Consider the following 20203-nt stretch of genomic DNA (forward strand, 5'->3'; position numbering starts at 1 on the left):
CACAACTCACCGGGATACTGCCTAAAGAAGCCCTTGGCACTGCCAAAGTACTGCCATATCAGGGACGGATCTTTTTCAAAGTTATCCACAAACACTTTATTCAAGGCCTCTGACCAGTACACCCCATTCACTATGGCTGGATCTGAGCGAGAGAGACAGAGAGAGACAGTGAGCGGGAGAGAGACACAGACAGACAGACAGACAGACAGACAGACAGACAGACAGACAGACAGACAGACAGAAGAGAAAGGAGAGGGGAGGGGAGGGAGACAGAGTGAGTGAGATAATAACCAGGTAATAATGATCATCATCACCATTAACACTAAACACAGGTGTGCTGGACCGTTAACCTTTGGCCCTTATTGACCCTGCTGGTGGAGGGACATTGAGGTTGACGAAATTACCGTCCTCCCGTCCTTCTGCTGCATGGCCTCCACATACATACACACCCACAGAGACACAAACGCACACACACAAACACACAGCCAAAGCAGAGACTGATCCTGTCAGGGAGCCTCTCATTGTGCCAAGAACAAAGGGGGAGTGTGAAGCGCTGATGAGGCCATTATATCCAAAGGAAAGAGATCATTATATCCAGAGAAAAGTCAGCCAGGACTACACAGAGAGGCCACACACTGGGTTAGAAAACAAATAACAGTCAGTCACTACAAGAGAAAAAAAATAAACATCCCTTCCTCTCTCCTCTCGTCACTCACTCATGCTGTGACTGCTCTCTCTATCGTCGGGCCATTATGGACCACACACCCTCCAGTGATACCGACACGGCTAGAACACTTCACCTCATTCTCACCATGCAGGGTCGGGGTCCATTCCATTGAAAATATATGGCACGTTTCAGTTGTTTTAATTCAAATTTTGGAATTTGACATGAAATTGACCACAAATCAGCTTCTCATTCAATTGAAAATATTTGTATTTTCACTGAAGGGCAAATCTGTTCCCGCCGTGCACCCACTCCTATCTCATCTCTTGTGGGCATCTCTACTTTTGCTGTATCCATTTTTGCACACAGTGGTGTCTGAATGTCCCTACCTTTGTTGTAAATGTTGGTGGGCACCCGGACCACAATGAGGCTTAGATCTACCCATACACTTTATTTCCAGTAGGCTCTGTTGGGTGTTCGTGATGGTGTGTGCTGTTGAACGTACCTTTGCTGTACACGTCGGTGTGCGCTGTTGAACGTAGCTTTGCTGTAAACGTTGGTGTGTGCTGTTGAACGTACCTTTGTTGTACATGTTGGTGGGCACCTGCACCACACTGAGGCTGAGGTTGACTGACAGGTTGTTGAAGTGGTCGTTGGGTTCCAGAACGAACTCTCCTCCCAGCTCCACGTTGTTGCCCTCCTCATCCACCTCGTTGATCAGCACCGCGTTAAAGTACTCATACTGAGGAGAGGGAAATAATCCAGACCGTAATGATAGAAGTAACATTGAGTTAGCATCAGCACTGCGTTGAAACACTCATACTTGGGAGGAATAGACAGTACACCAGTGGAGGTTGCTGAGGGGAGGACAGCTCATAGTGATGGCTGGAATGGAGTCAATGGAATGGTTTAAGCCACGTGGACGGCAGATAGCCTAGTGGTTAGAGTGTTGGACTAGTAACCGAAAGGTTGCAAGATCAAAGTACTCATATTGGGGAGGAACAGATACAATGCCTTTAGAGAGTATTCAAGGCCCCTTTGATTTTTTCCACATTATGTTGCATAATTCTAAAATGGGTTAAATATTTATTTTTCCTCTGTACCCTACACACAATACCCCATAATGGCAAAGCGAAAACAGGTTTGACAGAGCTCTTGATCTGATAGAGCTCTAGAGTTCCTCTGTGGAGATGGGAGAAACTTCTCAAATACAGGTGTGCCAAGCTTGTAGAGTCATACCCAAGAAGACTCGAGGCTGTAATCGCTGTCAAAGGGGCTTCAACAAAGTACTGAGTAAAGGGTCTGAATACTTATGTAAATGTGATATTTACATTTGTTATTTGTAATAAATAAAAAACAGTTTTGCTTTGTCATTATGGGGTATTGTGTAGATTGTAGATTTAATCAATTTTAGAATAAGGCTGTAATGTAACAAAATGTGGAAAAAGTCAAGGAGCCTGAATACTTTCCGAATGCACTGTATATAGAGTTACAAATCCAATAATCAGAACAGTGCTGCATTGAAGTACTCACACTGACGAGGGGAAACGGAAGAGTTAACATTCAACTCAACAACCAGTTTCAATAGCCTTGTAGCTATAAAGTCCTACTTTATTTATCTTGACAACCCAGACCCTGATGAGAAAAACACAGAAGTGTTGCATAAACGGGACATCCTTTGTGATGAGGTCAGAATACAATAGAGGTGCGTTCAGACTGTGCATTTACACAGTAACTAGAGTCAAGTCCAACACTCTCTCGGAGATGTCTCAAATGGAGTGGATGGTACAGTGTAGCAGACTAGCAGTGGTGGTTAGCTCTGCTGCTCGGCACTCTGGACGATGTGGGTTAAGAGAACAATCAGACGTCTCTGAAGTGTAACTCTGCCGTGTGATTGGCCTGTCCTTCGCAGGGAACCTGCTTAGAGGAGAGACTCTCTCATTCTTTCTAAGCAGCCCGGATTTGGCTCTGGCAGTGGACTGACGGGCCAGTGTTGTGCTGGGGGGAGGGATGGGGGGAGGGAGCTGGAGAGGGGAGGTGTGATGGACTCTGTGGCGTACTCTGGGAAGGCCACGCCGGCATCACCATAAAGCAGGGCCTGACAGCTCATATCACGCCTGAGCGCCCCTCTGACTGGCCGAGGCGGGGGGAAGGGAGGAGGAGGGAGGAGGGGAGGAGAGAAATGTGCACGCTCAGCAGAAGTGATCGTGCAGTAGAGAAAGAGGGCCGTTAACCATCAGGGTTATTACTGTAGCACAGAGCAGGAGTAGAGCAGGGCCAGGCTGGGCAGGGGACACTGCGGCTCCACGCCCGAGACGCTCCACTGACTCTTCATGTAGGTTACTGTACACCACTGCAGTGAGATTGGGCCTACACTCTTCGAAAAAAGGCGCAATCTAGAACCTAAAAGGGTTATTTGGTTGTACCCGTAGGAGAACCCTTTGAAGAATTGTTTTTCCACAGAGGGTTCGACATGGAACCCAAAAGGGTTATACTTGGAACCACAAAAGGATTCTACCTGGAACCATAAAGGGTTCTCCTGATTTCTAAGAGCATACTGTACCAGGGTTGGCAGCATAGGCAGGCATTGGTGGGTCTAATCTCCTTTTCACATTATTGCGCAACCCTGATTTTTCACAATGTCCTTTCCAGTACAGTTCCATGCAGAAAACTATGGATGGATACGTAACCGGGCCAGGCACAGTACAGCTTGGCTTGGCTTGCCTCAGTAGTGTATAAAGGGTATAACTGGTCTAAAACCGGGCTGACTCGGCTCATGTGTTCCCTTCCTTAGTCGACCCCATCTTGGAGGTCAGTGTCTCAAGTCTCTTCAATGAGACCCCGTGCTCCGTCGTGGCCATTTGATCCTCAGACTGAAGGTAGGCAGCCAGAAATGACTGAGACTTCTCTGCAATAGTAACAGGCTTCCCACAAAGTTTTCAAAAATACTGTCTGTAGAAAAAGACTGTAGATTAATAAATGTAATGATATATACAGGCCCGTGTTCTAATATTATGTCCCAGCTATAAGCAATCCCTCTGGTTACACACTGGTTGAATCAACGTTGTTTGCACATCACTGCAATGAAATGACATTGAACCAACGTGGAATAGACTTGACGTCTGTGCCCAGTGGAATGTAACATTGTTTGATTTTTAAAAAAAGTCTTATGTTGAAGCAAATACACTGTAGCCTATATGCAGCCTACTTTATCGAGTGGAAATTCCAACAGACGAAAACGAGGCTACATAAAAAAACAGCGTTAAGGACATTAGATAATTTTATAACATCAAAGTCTGTGACGCATCATTTCATCAACCTATTGCCGTTTTCTGACACCGTGCATTTTTCACGCACCATTTCCCGAATTCACGATTGTCTCGTTTTAAGAGGGTGTAGTGTTTTACATTGACCCGTGTTAGGTTTTACAGACAGGGTTTAAGGACGTGCAGGTGACAACATGGTATACCGCAAGGTGAACTCTCTCAACCACTGTATCCGCTCAGTAGCCCCTAGGTTATCGATAACAGATCCCACAAAATAATAATGTATTTTTACTGTTGTGTCATTTTATGTTAGATGTCTCTCTGCAGTGTAGATTTAATTGTTGAATAAGATATACGTATTTTGTAAGCAGTAGACGTTTATGAGGCTTTAAAATAGTCTGGCTACTTTTGCTGATAATAAATACACATCAGACATTGTTTTGCAGTTCAAAGCAGGCTATGCTTTGAAGGGGGAAAAAAATCTGGTTTAGCCTACTCTAATCTTAACGATTAGCAATTCTGAAAATCTTTTACGACAGTTTTCTAGAGAGACGTGGAGCTACGGGGTAGCCTACGCTAGATATTTACAATGAAGAATAGGCGTTAGGATTTTTACAATGAACATGCGGGCATGAAGTTGCAGCAAGTTCACTGTAAAATAAGTAGCCTGAATAGAGCCTAAAGGAAATAATGAAAGTACATGTTTTGACGTAATAATAACCACGTGAGAGATCGATGCACGTTATTCGCCAATAGGTTGCATCTCATATAGCGTTAACAAAGGGATGAATTTGGTCACCATTTCAAATAATACCAAACAATGCTTATCTAAAATAGTGTCCCTGTTAAGTACGCACTAAAATGTCAGCTAAACAATTAGTAACAGCCTTCAAAAGCTGTGAAAATGTGTTACAAAGCTTGTGAAGCATGTGTAGCTTATTGTAAACGTGTAGGCCTATACTGTAAATACAGCGTATGTGTAGCCTAAATATAACACCCATAAAAAAAACAGGAAACCATTTTCCCAATGACAATATGCTATTAAATCATAAAACAATACAATAACGTTATATACATACATATATCACCAGAGCAAGGAACATACATAATCATCTGGACACATGTAATCAGAGTGTTATCCCCAAACTGGAATAAGTGCAGAGTAATGAAGAATAATAACATTGAAATATGGAGAAGGAAATGTGGTCCTAATGACCTGCTCGACCTTCTTCCAATGCGTTCATATAATCACCAGCGAAACAAACCCTGCAAACCATGATCACAAAGTATCTATAACGCAAATGCTTCTATTAACTGGGAAGTGTGGCGCCATTATTTCAAAGTGTTTTTGTTGCCCGAGTGAGTTTCTAATCTTCAGGAGGAAATGTGGAACAATGCACTGTGCATAAGAGTTGCATTAATCCTTGTCTACTGGGAAGAGGGAGAAAGGGGGGAGCAGGGTCCTGTACATTCTCAGTGTTACAGAATTACTGCAATCCCACCGCATAGGAAGAGGAGGCTCACTGCGCCAAGGAAAGGGAAAGGAAGCCAGTGATAACAGCTGTACTGTCCTTTAAAGAGCACAATGGCCAATGACGAGCTGTACAATACACCTGCATGAGAAGTTGGAAACCACACCTGGACAGATGCCGCAGCACACGCAATGGGAATATTCAATTCTCTCAAATTCCACAAATGTACGAGTATGTATGAATGTATGAACATTTCCTGTATGAAGTGAGCATATCCCGAAGACACAGCTGAATTGTCGTAGCATGACAATCCAATAATTTGTTTGTGCAGCATTACGTCTCATATCAGTGTACAATTTATATCACTATGCTTCGTTAGAAGACAAAAAAAAAGTTCCTTGAGTGTGAAATTGCATTTCGGACTTGTCAAAAGAAGAAGTACCCCATTATTGCTAATGCAGTTACAGAACATTATGATATAATATGAGTCCATTGTGGTTTGTCAGTGGGCGCTGAACTTGAATATTTGGCTTGTGTTTTTCCCAACAGCAGTTTACTGGAACTGTCGCCACTCCCTCTTCAACGGGCTACTTATAAATGATGATTACGCTTTCAAATAATCAGCGAGTTGTGACAGCCGCAGTTTGGTATGGCGTTCGTCAATGTATGCAGGGTTTGCTTATTAAAATGTGTCATTTATCATCACTGTGACAGGGTATTCATGCGAATGACTGTCAATGCCAGCAGACACTATACTGTCCTTAAACCCCTTCTCTCACCTTGCTATAACTTGCACCCCTCCCATCCGTCTTACCTGCAGCTCTGGGTCCTCCTCGTGCTGTAGATGGGCCTCCTCTGCTGCCTCCACCAGCCGCTGAAGGAGGGAGAAAAGGGAGAGATAGGGGAGGAGTGGAGATAAGGGGAGGGACACTGAGGGGAAGCATAAGCACACCAGCTCAACTCAAAGTCATCACCCATGTCCAAGAGTTATTTGACCCCCGACAATGTCAGACCGTCTCAGTAGCTTCTAGTTCCAGCCAGCCTTCTGGAGAGAGACATGAAATCTGCTGTAACAGAGGGCCAGAGAGCTGAGGGCTCAGGAATGGTCCTGACTGCCTGGCTGCCTGCCTGGCTGTTTGGAGCACCGAGACATACGCCTGATCTACAGTACTCCTCTTGCAGCTCTGGAAAGGGGACAGCCCAAGCCAGTCACGGACATAAAGACGGGACCAACATAATGTTTAGTCGAGTCTCCCTTCCATGTCTTGCACTATTCTATATATTTTCCCACATTTCGATATTTCTGAAAACTAATGGCTAGACAATTTGCTGTGTTGTATTACTTTTCACATCAGTGTCCTGTTTACATGTATGCTTCGTGACACATGAGAAGACGTTCAACGTTCAACGTTCCTTGAGTGTGAAAATGCATTCAGGACTTGTCATAAGGCGAAGTACCCCATTATTGCTAACGGTGCAGTTACAGTATATTGTGATATTGTATGAGGCCATTGTGGTGTGTCTGTGGACGCTGACCATGGTGCTGAATATACAGTTGTGTTTTTCTAATAGCAGTTTAACCCGAAACTGTCGCCACTCCCTCGTCAACAGGCTACTTGTGAATGATTATAGCGATATGTTGATGCTATTTAGTGATGCTCATGCTCTTCGGTCGATGGATATATTCTTAATCCACTTTCAATGATATTCCTGATGCTACCCTCCCAGGATAAGTTTTCTTCAACACAGTTATATCAATAACCTGCCTCAAACGAAAGACCCCCTTTCTGTTAGAAACAACATGAAACTTGTAGCAATAGGCCTATATTCTGTAATGTTTTTCTGTGATAAGATTTTCCCATTCACGTAGGCTACTGTAGGCCGAGGTCTATATTTCGGCCTCGAAAGGCACCCACGGAAATTCGTGCGTTCAGTGAGATGCTTGATTGCCATATGGCCCAGCGTAGAACCGGATCCCATAACACGCAAAACCTTATATAGCCTCCTTGAAATGTGCTTGCCTGCGTGAGAAAATGCCGGCTGAACACCACAGTCATCGACGCGGTTCTGGAACAGGTCATTAATAACTGTCCAGCACATCAAAATAGCTGCAACGCAAACAGAAAATGGCGGCATGGCATTAACACTTTTGTGACAGTTAAACTTAATTTATTTTCATACCGATGCGTTTCAGTCTTAGATGGTGTCGTCAGCAATACAGGCATAATGAAATAAATAGGAAACCTCAAGCCACTAAATGCAAACAAATGTTTCTCCAGGCCTAGGTTATATTTTTGTGTGCAAATGACAAGATGCCAACATATGCTATTGGGTGGTCTTTCAAACCATATCAAATTAGTTTTACTGCCGAAAGGCAATTTCAAAACAGGTAGACTACCTCTTAAATCAAATATGCACGGCTCGCAAGGACTAGGTCAATATCATAAAGACAAATTACATCGTAATTGTTTAATTTTCATTTCGAATAGGCTACGCCACGACGCTGGTATAATGTGTAGGTTAGTGACCATTAGAATTTCTCTAACTGGATATAACATCTCGACTGCTGCCCATTTTTTTTTCATATTATAAAAAATATGTTTGTATAATTTTCATCCTACGAATATAGGCCTCCAATAATTTTAAATATGCCCAAGCAATTTAGTAGCCTGGGCTACATTCAAATAATGAATGTGTTTACACAGAAAGCATTAGTCCAATTTGCAGTACTGTAACACATAGATTTAAATTCTGCCTAATAAATAGGCCTAGAGAATGATAAAGGCAATGGGCACACTATGTAGAATTTACAACCATGCAAGTAATACAGCCCGGCGCGGGGAAATCTGGCTGTGCGAGATAAACGCTATCATCTCACACCACTCAACTGGGGTTAACTATTAAAATAGGCTACTTGCACCTCTCCTCTCAAGCCCAATATACATTTCCAACGTCTATATATCTGTCTCAGGAGAATGTCTTGTAGTAAATAGCATACCGTCGCTGGATAAAATGCAACACTAGTGTAATTTAAACCCGTGTTATGAATAGAAGTACCCACAAAGCAGAAAGTGTGAGGAGGAAAAACGAAAAATACATGTCTGACCACTGAAATATGCTTACAATTGGTTATAACAGCTTCATGATCATGGATAGGCCTGTAACGAAAAAATGCCAACGATACAAAACGTGATAATAATCATAATAATAATAACAATACATCTAGATAATCTGTTGATCATTTTATATAGCCTAAATCTAGATATTTTCTTAACCTGCTTGCGGTGCATGTCTGCAGCTGAGGCTGTGAAATAACAGAATGTCTGATATTTTTCGGAATTACTTTTAAGTCTCCTACTCTCAGTAGTCTACATTAGGTCTACTTCCAGAAAACACCGCAAAAGCACGTGGATGATAGATAAAAGGACAGATATGCGAAAGTACATACCCGCATGGCCTCCTTTTTCATCCGGAACATTTCCTCCATCTTCTTTGCGAGAGTTTTGACCACTTTCATGCCATCAATTTCTTCCACTCGGACGGACTTCTCAAATTCTTTATATTTCTGTAAATGACAGAGAGAAAAAATACATGTTTTAACTCTCTAATATTTTGATACTGAACGAATAATCATCTTATGTTTGTGCACAGTTCACATACTACTACTATTACAAACGGAGGCTTCTAGGCTATGTCATTTATTTCACTGATAGATGTGAAAAAAATGTGAAGATGTTACAATAAATCAAAGCAACTGAACTCAAAGTTTATTGGTCACGTGCACAAGATACGGCAGGTAGGATAGTGGTTAGAGCGTTGGGCCAGTAACCGAAAGGTTGCAACATCGAATCCCTGACCTGACAAGGTACAAATCTGTCGTTCTGCCCCTGAACAAGGCAGGCAGCCCACTGTTCCTAGGCCGTCATTGAAAATAAGAATTTGTCCTTAACTGACTTGCCTAGTTAAATAGAAGTAAAATACAGAGTGTCAATGGTAAAATGTGTGTGTGAGAATCACAAGTACATACTGTACATCTCATGTCAATGAGGGGGCGGGGGGTAAGCCAATGTGCCCTTTGTTTTAGTAACAGAGAAGGTGAGGTGAGCCTTGCACACACACACACAAACACACACGTCACATCTGATGAAGAAAAAACCTTCCCACTGGGCACAAACCGGTTTAAGGAACGTTGTTTCATTTCAATAAAATTACGTTAAACCAACGTTGAATTGACGTCTGTGTCCAGTGGGGTACTACATCTCAGAGAGTGGCTTGCAAGACCCAGTCTCAGATGATTGGCTGATAAGATGGATCCTGTTTCATTGAATTGATTGATAGGTTATCTTGTCTCAGTAATTGGTTGACAAGCTGTGGCTCTGTCGCTGATTGGCTGCTGGGTGGCCTGGGAGTGAAGGCCATGCACGGTTGGAGGGTAATTGAAATGAAGTCAAAGCACAGGAGAAAGATAATAACATGTCAGGCTTGGGAGGTTCTGGATAATGAACTAGACTTCACACAATGCTGAGTCTGCAGGATACACTGCACCTGCACTGGGACAGAACAAAGCCCAGCAGAACACACAAAGAGAATAGAACAGAACATTTAAAAAAGGTACACACACAAAATAATAATCACAGTATAACCTGCACGTCCCTCACACACACACACACACACACACACACACACACACACACACACACACACACACACACACACACACACACACACACACACACACACACACACACACACACACACACACACACACACACACACACACACACACACACACACACATATAATCCAAAGATACACATTTAAAGAAAGAAACACATCACACACACACACACATCCTAGTACATGAGGCAACAAATTACCCAGGGAAAGGAAGAGTGTGTGCAGGCAGTGGAGCAAAACAGTTAATTTCACGCCTGTCCTCCCTGCCTCAGCACCCCCCACCTCCAGTCATCGGGGTGAGGTTAACCCCATCCATCAATAGAACTGAGTATGATTATTGATTAAGGTAATGACTAATGTGTAGATGAGGCCTGAATGAACCCAAGCCCGAGGAGTCCACACACACACACGCACACACACACACACACACACACACACACACACACACACACACACACACACACACACACACACACACACACACACACACACACACACACACACACACACACACACACACACACACACACACACACACACACACACACACACACACACACCACAGTGTCTCCATTCTGTGTCTATAGTCCTGTTCTGTTGCCCACACAGCAGCTCAGCCCTGTGTGGAAAAATGCTAATTCCCCATAAAGCACCCAATGATCATCCTTAATGATCAGCCCTTACCATTGAGACGTTTCTCTCTCTCCACCTCCCTCACTGGCTGCTAAGAGAGGAAGAGGCCTGCTGATTGGATGTAATGTGTTCTGAACCAGTCACGCTTCCTTGAACCAGAACATGAGGAAAGTGCTTACATAGGCAGAAAGGAAAACAACTGCCGGAGACATTTGACTTCAGAGTGTTCTGTTCTCACACAAGTCAACAGAGAATCAGCTGTGGATGTTACGCAGTTAAAATAGTTGGGAAATGTTGGGTGTATTTTTATTTTATTTTTAAATCTCGGAAGCACACGCTCATCCAACACACACACACACACACACACACACACACACACACACACACACACACACACACACACACACACACACACACACACACACACACACACACACACACACACACACACACACACACACACACACACACACACACACACACACACACACACACACACACACACACACCACCCATATCTTGCTACAGAAGTGTATACATTGCTAGCGCTAGCAGTGTTTAATGGTAATAGAATTGCAGCAGCAGCCTGGTGCTGAGCTGAGCTCCTCCTTATCACACACATGCAGTGAGGCTGATGAATGGAGTTGGATGGGGATATTTATCTCTTCGCATTTATCACCACTGAGTTCACACACAATCACACAACATATCTCACCAGCAGTATACAGTATGCAGTATGCACTGTATGAATGTAACAGATCAGGGTCGTATCAACTAGAAACCAAATGGAAGAAAACGGACTGAAACAGGAAGGGACTACCTGAACTTGTCCAATAAGATAACTGTCAATTTCATTGCAAAACTGTTTGCTACGGTTTATTACGGTGTGCAATAATGAATACGACCCATGTTTTCATCTGTCTCCGGTAATCCACTATTTCTGGCTTCAATCCAACTCATTTTTAAACCCCTGCAGGTCTGGAATAATAGAATTACAATTCATTTCACTGTTTCATTAATAACGCAATTGAAGGTAATTGAGCGTAAAAATCTGTAGGAATAAAATTATTATCTACATCCAGGTGTATGCACATAGGGCAGAGTTACAATTCAATCTGTCTGCGTACTTAACTCAGACTTTATGATCAAGTGTACACATTAATGCCCAGTTCTAATCCTGTGCGTATACTACAGTATACAGTGTCTTCAGAAAGTATTCACATCTATTTACTTTTTACACATGTTATTGTGTTACAGCCTGAATTTAAAATAGATTAAATTGAGATGTTGTGTCACACAATACCCTATAATGTCAAAGTGACATTTTGTTTGTAGAAAAAAATGTAGAAATTAATAACAAAATTGTAAAGCTGAAATGTTTTGAGTGAATAAGCATTCAACACCTTTGTTATGGCAAGTGTAAATAAGTACAGGAGTAAAAAAGGGGTTAACAAATCACATGGACTCCTTCCGTGTTCAATAATAGTAGTTAATATGATTTTTGAATAACTACCACGTCTCTGTACCACACACATACAATTATCTGTATGGTCCCTGAATCGAGTAGTGAATTTCAAGTGCAGATTAAATCACAAAGACCAGGGAGGTTTTTCAAAGCCTTGCAAAGAAGGGCACCAATTGGTAGATGTGTAAAAAAAAAATGCAGATGCTGAATATCCCTTCGAACATGGTGAAGTTATTGATTAGGCTTTGGATGGTGTATCGATACACCCGGTCACTACAAAGATACAAACGTCCTTCCGAACTCAGTTGCAGGAGAGGAATGAACCTGCTCAGGTATTTCACCAGTGGCGGCTCGCCCATTAGGGTGTTAGGGGCGGTGCCCCACTTGTGATTGGTAAAAAAAAAAAAAAAGTTACAAACTTTTGATTAGTCAAAATAAATACACAATATTTTCATACAAAAATCTAGATTATATAACTAATGGATTATGTTTAAAATGCTCATAAAAGTGTAGCAAATGTATACATTTTTCTGTTTCAAAAATATATTGCTCAAAACAAGCTGTTGGCGTACAGGCCATGCGAACATTGCTTGGATTGTGTTGCCAGGTATTTGCTATGAAGGGGAACTGCCCCAATGAAATCGCAGGATTTCATATCGCAGGATTTCAAATCGCAGGATTTCATAGTAGGAATTATAGCAGCACCAAATACATGGACTGTCCTGGGGCGCTCAAATGTGCATTCAGTCAGATCTTCTGGGTCTACTCTAGTCTCCTCCCAATGAGTCTCTCGCGCCAGATGGCTTACTTCCGCACCTGACGAGATCTGCTCCATCAGGTACAAGTTGTAATTCACTGGTAAATAAATCATCCTAACAGTCATGGGAGCCTGGGACCTGATAAACTGGACAACTACATCCAGCAAGCGTGGAAGGACAGAGGGATATACTAGCTAGAACCTTCTCATTGAAGATGTGGTGGGACAAAAAAAGCACGACCAATTTGATCATTTCCCCCCGATGTCGTTTGTCAGGTTCTACTGTAGGTGACAGGGCGGCATGTGTGGACTAAAACAGCATAAAACCGGGTGTATTACAAAGCACGATCAAATGAATTAGCCAGCTACAGTAATTTTTGAGAAACATTGAGAAATAGTTTGGTCAATTTCTGGGGTTAAAATGAATCAGTTATGTACCTTTATTAAGCTTGCTTGTTAGCTCACCTGACAATTTCAAGTCTTTCGGAACTCATATCTGACTAACTTGGAAATATGAAGCTATTTCAGAATGAACGTTAACTGGCTAGCGCATCATGCGTTGTGATCATGCCTTTTAGATCACGTGTTTTCACTTATTGCATCTGCGTTCGTATTGCGTTTCCCCTGGTGCACTCGTTCATTCGTGAGCTGGCTGCTCTAATCTGTTCAAAACAGTGGCAGCATGTGCAGCAGGGGTCATTCGGTTTTTGACATGCCAACGTGAAACAGGTGTATTTGTGCTGTTGTTCAAATGCTCAGATGGCTTCATATATCTTCTCAAAGAAACTACCGGTAGTTCAAAAACTTGGCATCATATCACTGTCAAGCCGCTTGGTCGACAACTCCAACCACCTGGCGCCCTGGGTATTCTACCAATCAATTTTAAAACCGTTAAGAGTTTAATAGTTGTGATTTGAGAAAACTGAGAAAACTGATCAACCACATTGTAGTTACTCCACAATACTAACTTCAATTACAGAATGAAAAGAGGAAACCTGTACAGAATAGAAAATATTCCAAAACATGCATCCTTTTTGCATTATATTTGAGGAAAATCCAACACATCACATCACTGAGTACCATTCTTCATATTTTCAAGCATGAGGGTGGCTGCATCATGTTACGTGAATGCTTGTTATCGACAAGGCCTAAGGAATCTTTCAGGATAAAAATAAACGGTATACAACTATAAGCACAGGCAAAAATCCTAGAGGAAAACTTGATTCGTGCATGATTCGTGCTTTCCAACAGACACTGGGAGATGAATTCACCTTTCAGCAGGACACCAACTTAAAACACAGTTGCTTACCAAGATTAATGTTCCTGAGTGGCATAGTTACAGTTTTGACTTAAAATCGTCTTGAAAATATATTGCAAGACATGAAAATGTCTGTCTAGCGATGATCAACAATCAACTTGACAGAGCTTGAAGAATTTTGAATTAGAATATTGGGAAAATATTGTACAATTACAGGTCTCTTAGAGACTTACCCAGAAAGACTCACAGCTGTAATCGCAGCCAATGGTGCTTCTACAAAGCATTGACTCAAGGGTGTGAATACTTACGCAAATGAGATATTTCCGTATTTCATTTTCAATACATTTGCAACAGTTTTAAAAAATCCCGTTTTCTATTTTTCATTACGGGTTATTGTCTGTAGACGGGTGAGAAAAATAAGCGATTAAATCCATTTTGAATTCAGGCTGTAACACAACAACATGTGTAATAAGTCCAGGGGTGTGAAGACTTTCTGAAGGTGCTGTACATAGTGCTCAGACTCCATAATGCCCATAACACTGACCACATTGCCAAGAGAACACACATGCTTTTCTTTTAACGTAACCTATCAACATTACAAACACACAAACAATAGATTGCCAATGGAAACTCCAAGGAACACATCTTATTGGTAAAAGATTTTGCCCTTCCTGAAGTACTGTGAGACACACACACAGGCCCAGCCAGAGCTCTGGCTCCCGCATTAGGGTTTCAAAATTCTGGTTCATTTTTGAAGATTCACATATTTTCCAGAAATCCTGATTGGAAGATTCACAATTTCCTGCTTATTTTCTTTAATCTTCCAATTGACATTCCTGAAAAACTGGGCATTTTGGGAAAGCTACTGGAAACTTTCAACACTGACCAGCATGCATTGCCTCCACTTGGATGACAGGTGCTGTAGTGTACACAACAGTACCACTTTTCACACTGGAGAGGGAGAGCCCACGTCTGCCCCCAAGTGGTCATTTACTTTCACTTAGGGGGTTTTCTGCAAACCCATCTCTCTTTATCTCTCTCTTGTTCCCTCTATCTCCCCCCCTCACTCTCTGAACCCCACCAATCGCCTCCAAACCCATCTCTCTTTATCTCTTTCTCTCTCTTGATCCCTCTATTGCCCCCCCTCTGTCTCTGAACCCCACCTATTGACTCCAACCCATCCCAGCCTATCCCACTCCACACACTTGTATTAAATGTGCCTCCTTGTCCCATTCATATCCTGGGGTTGAAACTCTTGACTCCAGAGAGTGAACTGGAAATGAGATTAGAGAAGAAACAGTGCTGTGGTTAATGGGCCATGTCCAGTACACACACACACACACACACACACACACACACACACACACACACACACACACACACACACACACACACACACACACACGGGCCTCTGTACAACACACCTGAGTCTTTTCTGACCCAACATCCATATTTAACTGGGACACCGAATTGTATCAGCAGTCATTAAAGGAGAATGCAGCATTACAGCATGTGTGTGTGTGTGTGTGTGTGTGTGTGTGTGTGTGTGTGTGTGTGTGTGTGTGTGTGTGTGTGTGTGTGTGTGTGTGTGTGTGTGTGTGTGTGTGTGTGTGTGTGCGTGTGCGTGCGTGCATGTGTGCATGAGCTCACCATAACGTGAAAATGTGTGTGTGCGTGGGCAGGAATGAGTATAAGGAAGATTGAGGGAAGAAAGAGATACCTTCTGCAGCAGCTGGGATCCAGAGTATTTTGCAGAAATTGATTTAATTTCTCCACCAAATGCTGAGGCCCATAACTTCACCCTGGAAGCGAACAGAACATTGCTACATTGTGGTATTTTGGTATTTTAACAGGTGAAAATAGTTGACTTGGTGAGATCACACACATTATGTCAGTAAGACATTTCAAAACAAATCTCTACGCCTGAAATCATACATCCATGGATATCTAGATAAAATCATAGATCCATGGATATCTATTGTCCGTGTGTCATATGGCTGAGGATAAACTATGTTCTTGAAGATACTCCTGTTCTCGAAAAACCACAAGACCCTCATATAAGAAATACATTGTTGGAGCGTGTTGAGTTTGAGCTGAGAGGACTGAGTCCATCAACAATATGGCAAATGCTCTACATTATGGACAAGTACTTCATTCAATGTAGCTGTTTACTAATGTTTATTTGGTGCGTATTGATGTGTTATAAACTGATGATTTATGTAGAGAAAGTTGATGCAAAATGTTGCTCAAATCTTCCCAAGTAGCCTCTAGATTGTTTCAGACTGTGGTGTCTCAATGCAGTCAGGGTTAACCTGCAACATGAAAATGGCAAGTGCAGTATTTTGTATAGCAGCGATTTTAGACATATGTGTATCAAAGACAACACTCTGTTTAAAATAATAAAGACATCTGTAGGCTACATTTAAATGGTGTGTACGTATTATCCGTGTGTTGATTTGAGCTATTATTTTTATCATGCCAGATATTATAGGGTAAAGAGTACGGCCATTTTTTAAACATATTTATTTGGACACCAACACTAATAAATAATTTACAAACAACATACATTATTATTATTATTATTATTATTATTATTATTATGCTTGTTGTTGTTACAATGTCATTCATTACATGCTGCTTGTTTACATTTGTTTATATAACATGTCCACTCCTTACACACTTCAGGTAATCTAGCAGCTGAACAACTCAACAATATGCAGAGGTGTGACTTACTGAGTACCTGAAAGGTTGTAAAATATGAATATGAAACCTTCCACTCACACTGAGAGAGGAATCCCTGGCTGGGACCCCATCACCTCCACCACCGTGCCCAGCATAATCCAGAACAGAAGGAAGCTGGCGCAGCACACGTGTGGAAAGAGGATCCTCCAATTCCACAGCATCTTCACGAGTCTTCCCGACAACCGAACCCGGTACAATGGCACGCGCAAGCTCTTCTTTTACTAGTCCCGAAAACGCACTCAGCGCGAAAAGCAGCACATACAGACCCGGCACATTCGTGCCGCCTCCCTCGCGCCAGTCCCGCGTCCAAGGTGCCAGTTGTCACTCCTGAAGGGACCCGCGTGCTGAATGAGATGGTTGAACTATGCACGTCGGTACAGGGAGGGACAGCAAGAGACTCAAGTCAAGCCTCCATTTCTGGAAAACGTTACAATTGCTGTTATCGTCTCTCAAGCGAATGACGATATTCTCTCGTGGGGATTTTCCCAGATTTGCGGAGCTCAATCTGAAAACCACCTCAGCTGCTATCCCAGGGAACACTGGGGGAGTAAAACGAGGTGTTGCAGGTAGAGCAAAGAGCGTGAAGCAGGGCGCGAGAGAGCATGAGCGAAAAGGACCAATATGTGTGTGGGGGGTAACCGAGCTGCATTACTTGCTGTAAGAACCCCGGAAATAAGGTGAAAAGGTGAAGAGGTAAAACACGAAACTTTCACGCGGGAGCGCGCGCGTGCATCACAGGGGGATTCGACGGGTTCATTCAAGGCAGTGCAGCGTGACGGATCGACACTCGCGCTTCGAGGAGGGACCACAGTACGGAGAACATTACCGCAGAAACAAAATATATTCCTATGGCGCATACATTCTGAATAAGCATGAGAGTTCTCGGCCTAGATAGCATTTTCTTCCTACAGTCTTCCAGATGTGAATTTGACTCAAAATAGCTTTGACCTGCTTTTTGCTTCCTGGAGTGTTTTAGACGTTACTTTGCTGTTTAAGGCAGATTGCACCGCCTGGGCTACCGCTCGTTGTCTTTCAAGTCGGTAGTGGATAAAACGATAGAACCGTGCAATATGCACACCTTCCATTAAATCGACATGACTGATTAAGCGTTTATTAGGCTAATCAAAGATCGATGTGTATGTCAAGACATTGATAAAGTGGCCTAGTGGTATTCCGCTCTTACTTTGGCCTAATGCGCAGGCTCCACATTTTAAGCGATTTTTCCTGAAATTGTTTTCATGACAAGTTTTGATTACTTACAGATAACCTAAGAGACTCAGCATTAAGTGCATGTTTTAGGTGGGCTATAGCCACAATGCCATACACTGCAGTGCACAGGCCTATGTGAATTCCAATTACAAATTGTTTCAGTCAGCAATACTAAATTAATATTAGAGTTAATGTTGGGAGTGGGCTCGCCCATAATATGGAAGATAGCCCATATTTTTCACTGGTAAATTACTAAACTGTCCTCTATGAGGATGTCCTCTTAGGCCACATTGTCCAACACTGCTTTTAAAACTAAATTTGCGCGCACAGTTATGTCATTGGCCACTTTGTGTATCAAACAGAACCCTCTCCATTCTGAAGTACTCGAGAGGTCCTCTTTCTAAACGTGATAATGATGTCAAGGCGGATGGATTTCCCGCCACGCATGCAGCGTTTCGGCGCTAGGCCATTATTAGCTTGGTAATTACGTCGTACATCAAAGGCGCGAGGAGCCTCTGCCAGGCTGGGAACGTGCAGATAAGGCTCATGATGATGGACAATATCAACCGCTACGGCACGCGGTCACAGCCTCTCCTCTGTCGGGGCCGCAATCACATCTAGTGCGAGGAGAGTCGCTGCTTTTAATTAACTATCGACTTCAAATAAAAAGTTTGCCCCGCGTTCCGCGACACTTTATCCGAGTTGCTCTCAAGACCGTCGCCACATAGGCCTATTCAGTGAGAGGGATTTTGTTCCAATAAACTCAACTATTGGCAACAGATAGGATAGATATAGCAGGGTTAAACTCGTATAAGAACACGGCATTGAATAGCTCACTTTATTAATTCCCCCCTATATTATACTTCAATAATGTAGAGTACCGTAAGCCCATGTAGAAACAGCCTCGCCATTAATGAGCTGCCGCCATCAATGGAACTGTCCATGGGTCTGATTTCAGTGTAGTTGCTGGAGGCGCTGTCCCAGGTGCTGATTTTCGCGTAAGTTATTGCAAAGCGAGAAATGTTATATGGCTCAGGAAGTGTCTCTACCACACAGCCAGCCAGTCGTGTCCAATTCTGAATAGTCTTGTACCCTATATGGATGCTTCCTAAATGGCACCATATTCCCTATATAGTGCACTGCTTTTGACCACAGCCCTATGGGTCCTGGTCAAAACTAGTGCACGATAGGGAATAGGGACCCACCCTATATCCCTATTTTTGTTTCCTTCTTGCAAACCAACTCTAACCATCCAGTCACAGTCACATACCCTTTATTGAAGTGTAGTCTACTTTAAAGTTATCATATCTATCTTCTTACAATGAGGATTGTTCTGACAACCATAGCCACGGGAGGTAAGGGTGCCAAGGGTGCTGAAGCACCCCCTGTAAAATGTGAATTAAAAAACAAATAATTCTTAATCTCAACAAGATCTCACAGTCTCACAGCAGAATTATACGTTGATCCAAGTTCTCCAAAAGACACATGTCAAAGTGTTTTTGCTGCTCCTGCTGCTCTATATCATTCCATTTCTCCAAACGTCACATTTCGAAGTTAAGGGTTAAGTTAAGGCATTGATTCCAAATGGTGAAGGTAAGAGTTAAGGTTGGGATAGGGTTCAAACTAATTCTGATCCAGAGTCATGGCATTCTGACCATCCGCCACCCAGTCCACAACACCCTAGCAAAACCCAAGCCTACTTGATGGTAATAGTGCTCACTGTTGCCCCTAGCGATCCAATTTCGACATCAATCTCGAACATTCCCCCTCATCTAAATTCAAATTAGAGTCCAAGATTATCATAAGACAAAATAATAAAAAGCGTAATAGATAAAACACACATTATCTTATGAAAATTGTTACAGAATTGAAATACACTGAATAGTAACACACACACACAACAGCTCTGTTCTAGATAAGTAAGGAAGTCTGGACAGGTCAGATCAATCAGGAGAGAATAGTGACCTTTTGTTCCCCTTTCTCACTCACACACCTCTTAGTCTGAGGCTGACACTTTCAACTTTCACTGACCCCCGTGAGTGTGTGTGTCACGACTTCCG

The 20203-nt window shown here is 42.6% G+C and overlaps 1 protein-coding gene across 1 annotated transcript in view; it reads right to left on the reverse strand.

Moving 5' to 3' along the window:
- LOC118372827 (voltage-dependent calcium channel subunit alpha-2/delta-3) overlaps positions 1-17545 on the reverse strand; it is a 55784-nt gene extending 38239 nt beyond the window's left edge. The window contains exons 1-6 of the mRNA XM_052527203.1: positions 16974-17545; positions 15913-15994; positions 8851-8967; positions 6217-6276; positions 1244-1406; positions 11-142 (exon numbers count right to left, since the gene is read on the reverse strand). Coding sequence (XP_052383163.1) covers positions 11-142; positions 1244-1406; positions 6217-6276; positions 8851-8967; positions 15913-15994; positions 16974-17095 — 676 coding nt within the window. The 5' untranslated portion in view covers positions 17096-17545. The remainder of the gene's footprint in view (positions 1-10; positions 143-1243; positions 1407-6216; positions 6277-8850; positions 8968-15912; positions 15995-16973) is intronic.
- Positions 17546-20203: the final 2658 nt, after the last annotated feature.

The sequence above is a fragment of the Oncorhynchus keta genome, chromosome 10 (genome assembly GCF_023373465.1).
Source record: "Oncorhynchus keta strain PuntledgeMale-10-30-2019 chromosome 10, Oket_V2, whole genome shotgun sequence".
Taxonomy (NCBI): domain Eukaryota; kingdom Metazoa; phylum Chordata; class Actinopteri; order Salmoniformes; family Salmonidae; genus Oncorhynchus; species Oncorhynchus keta.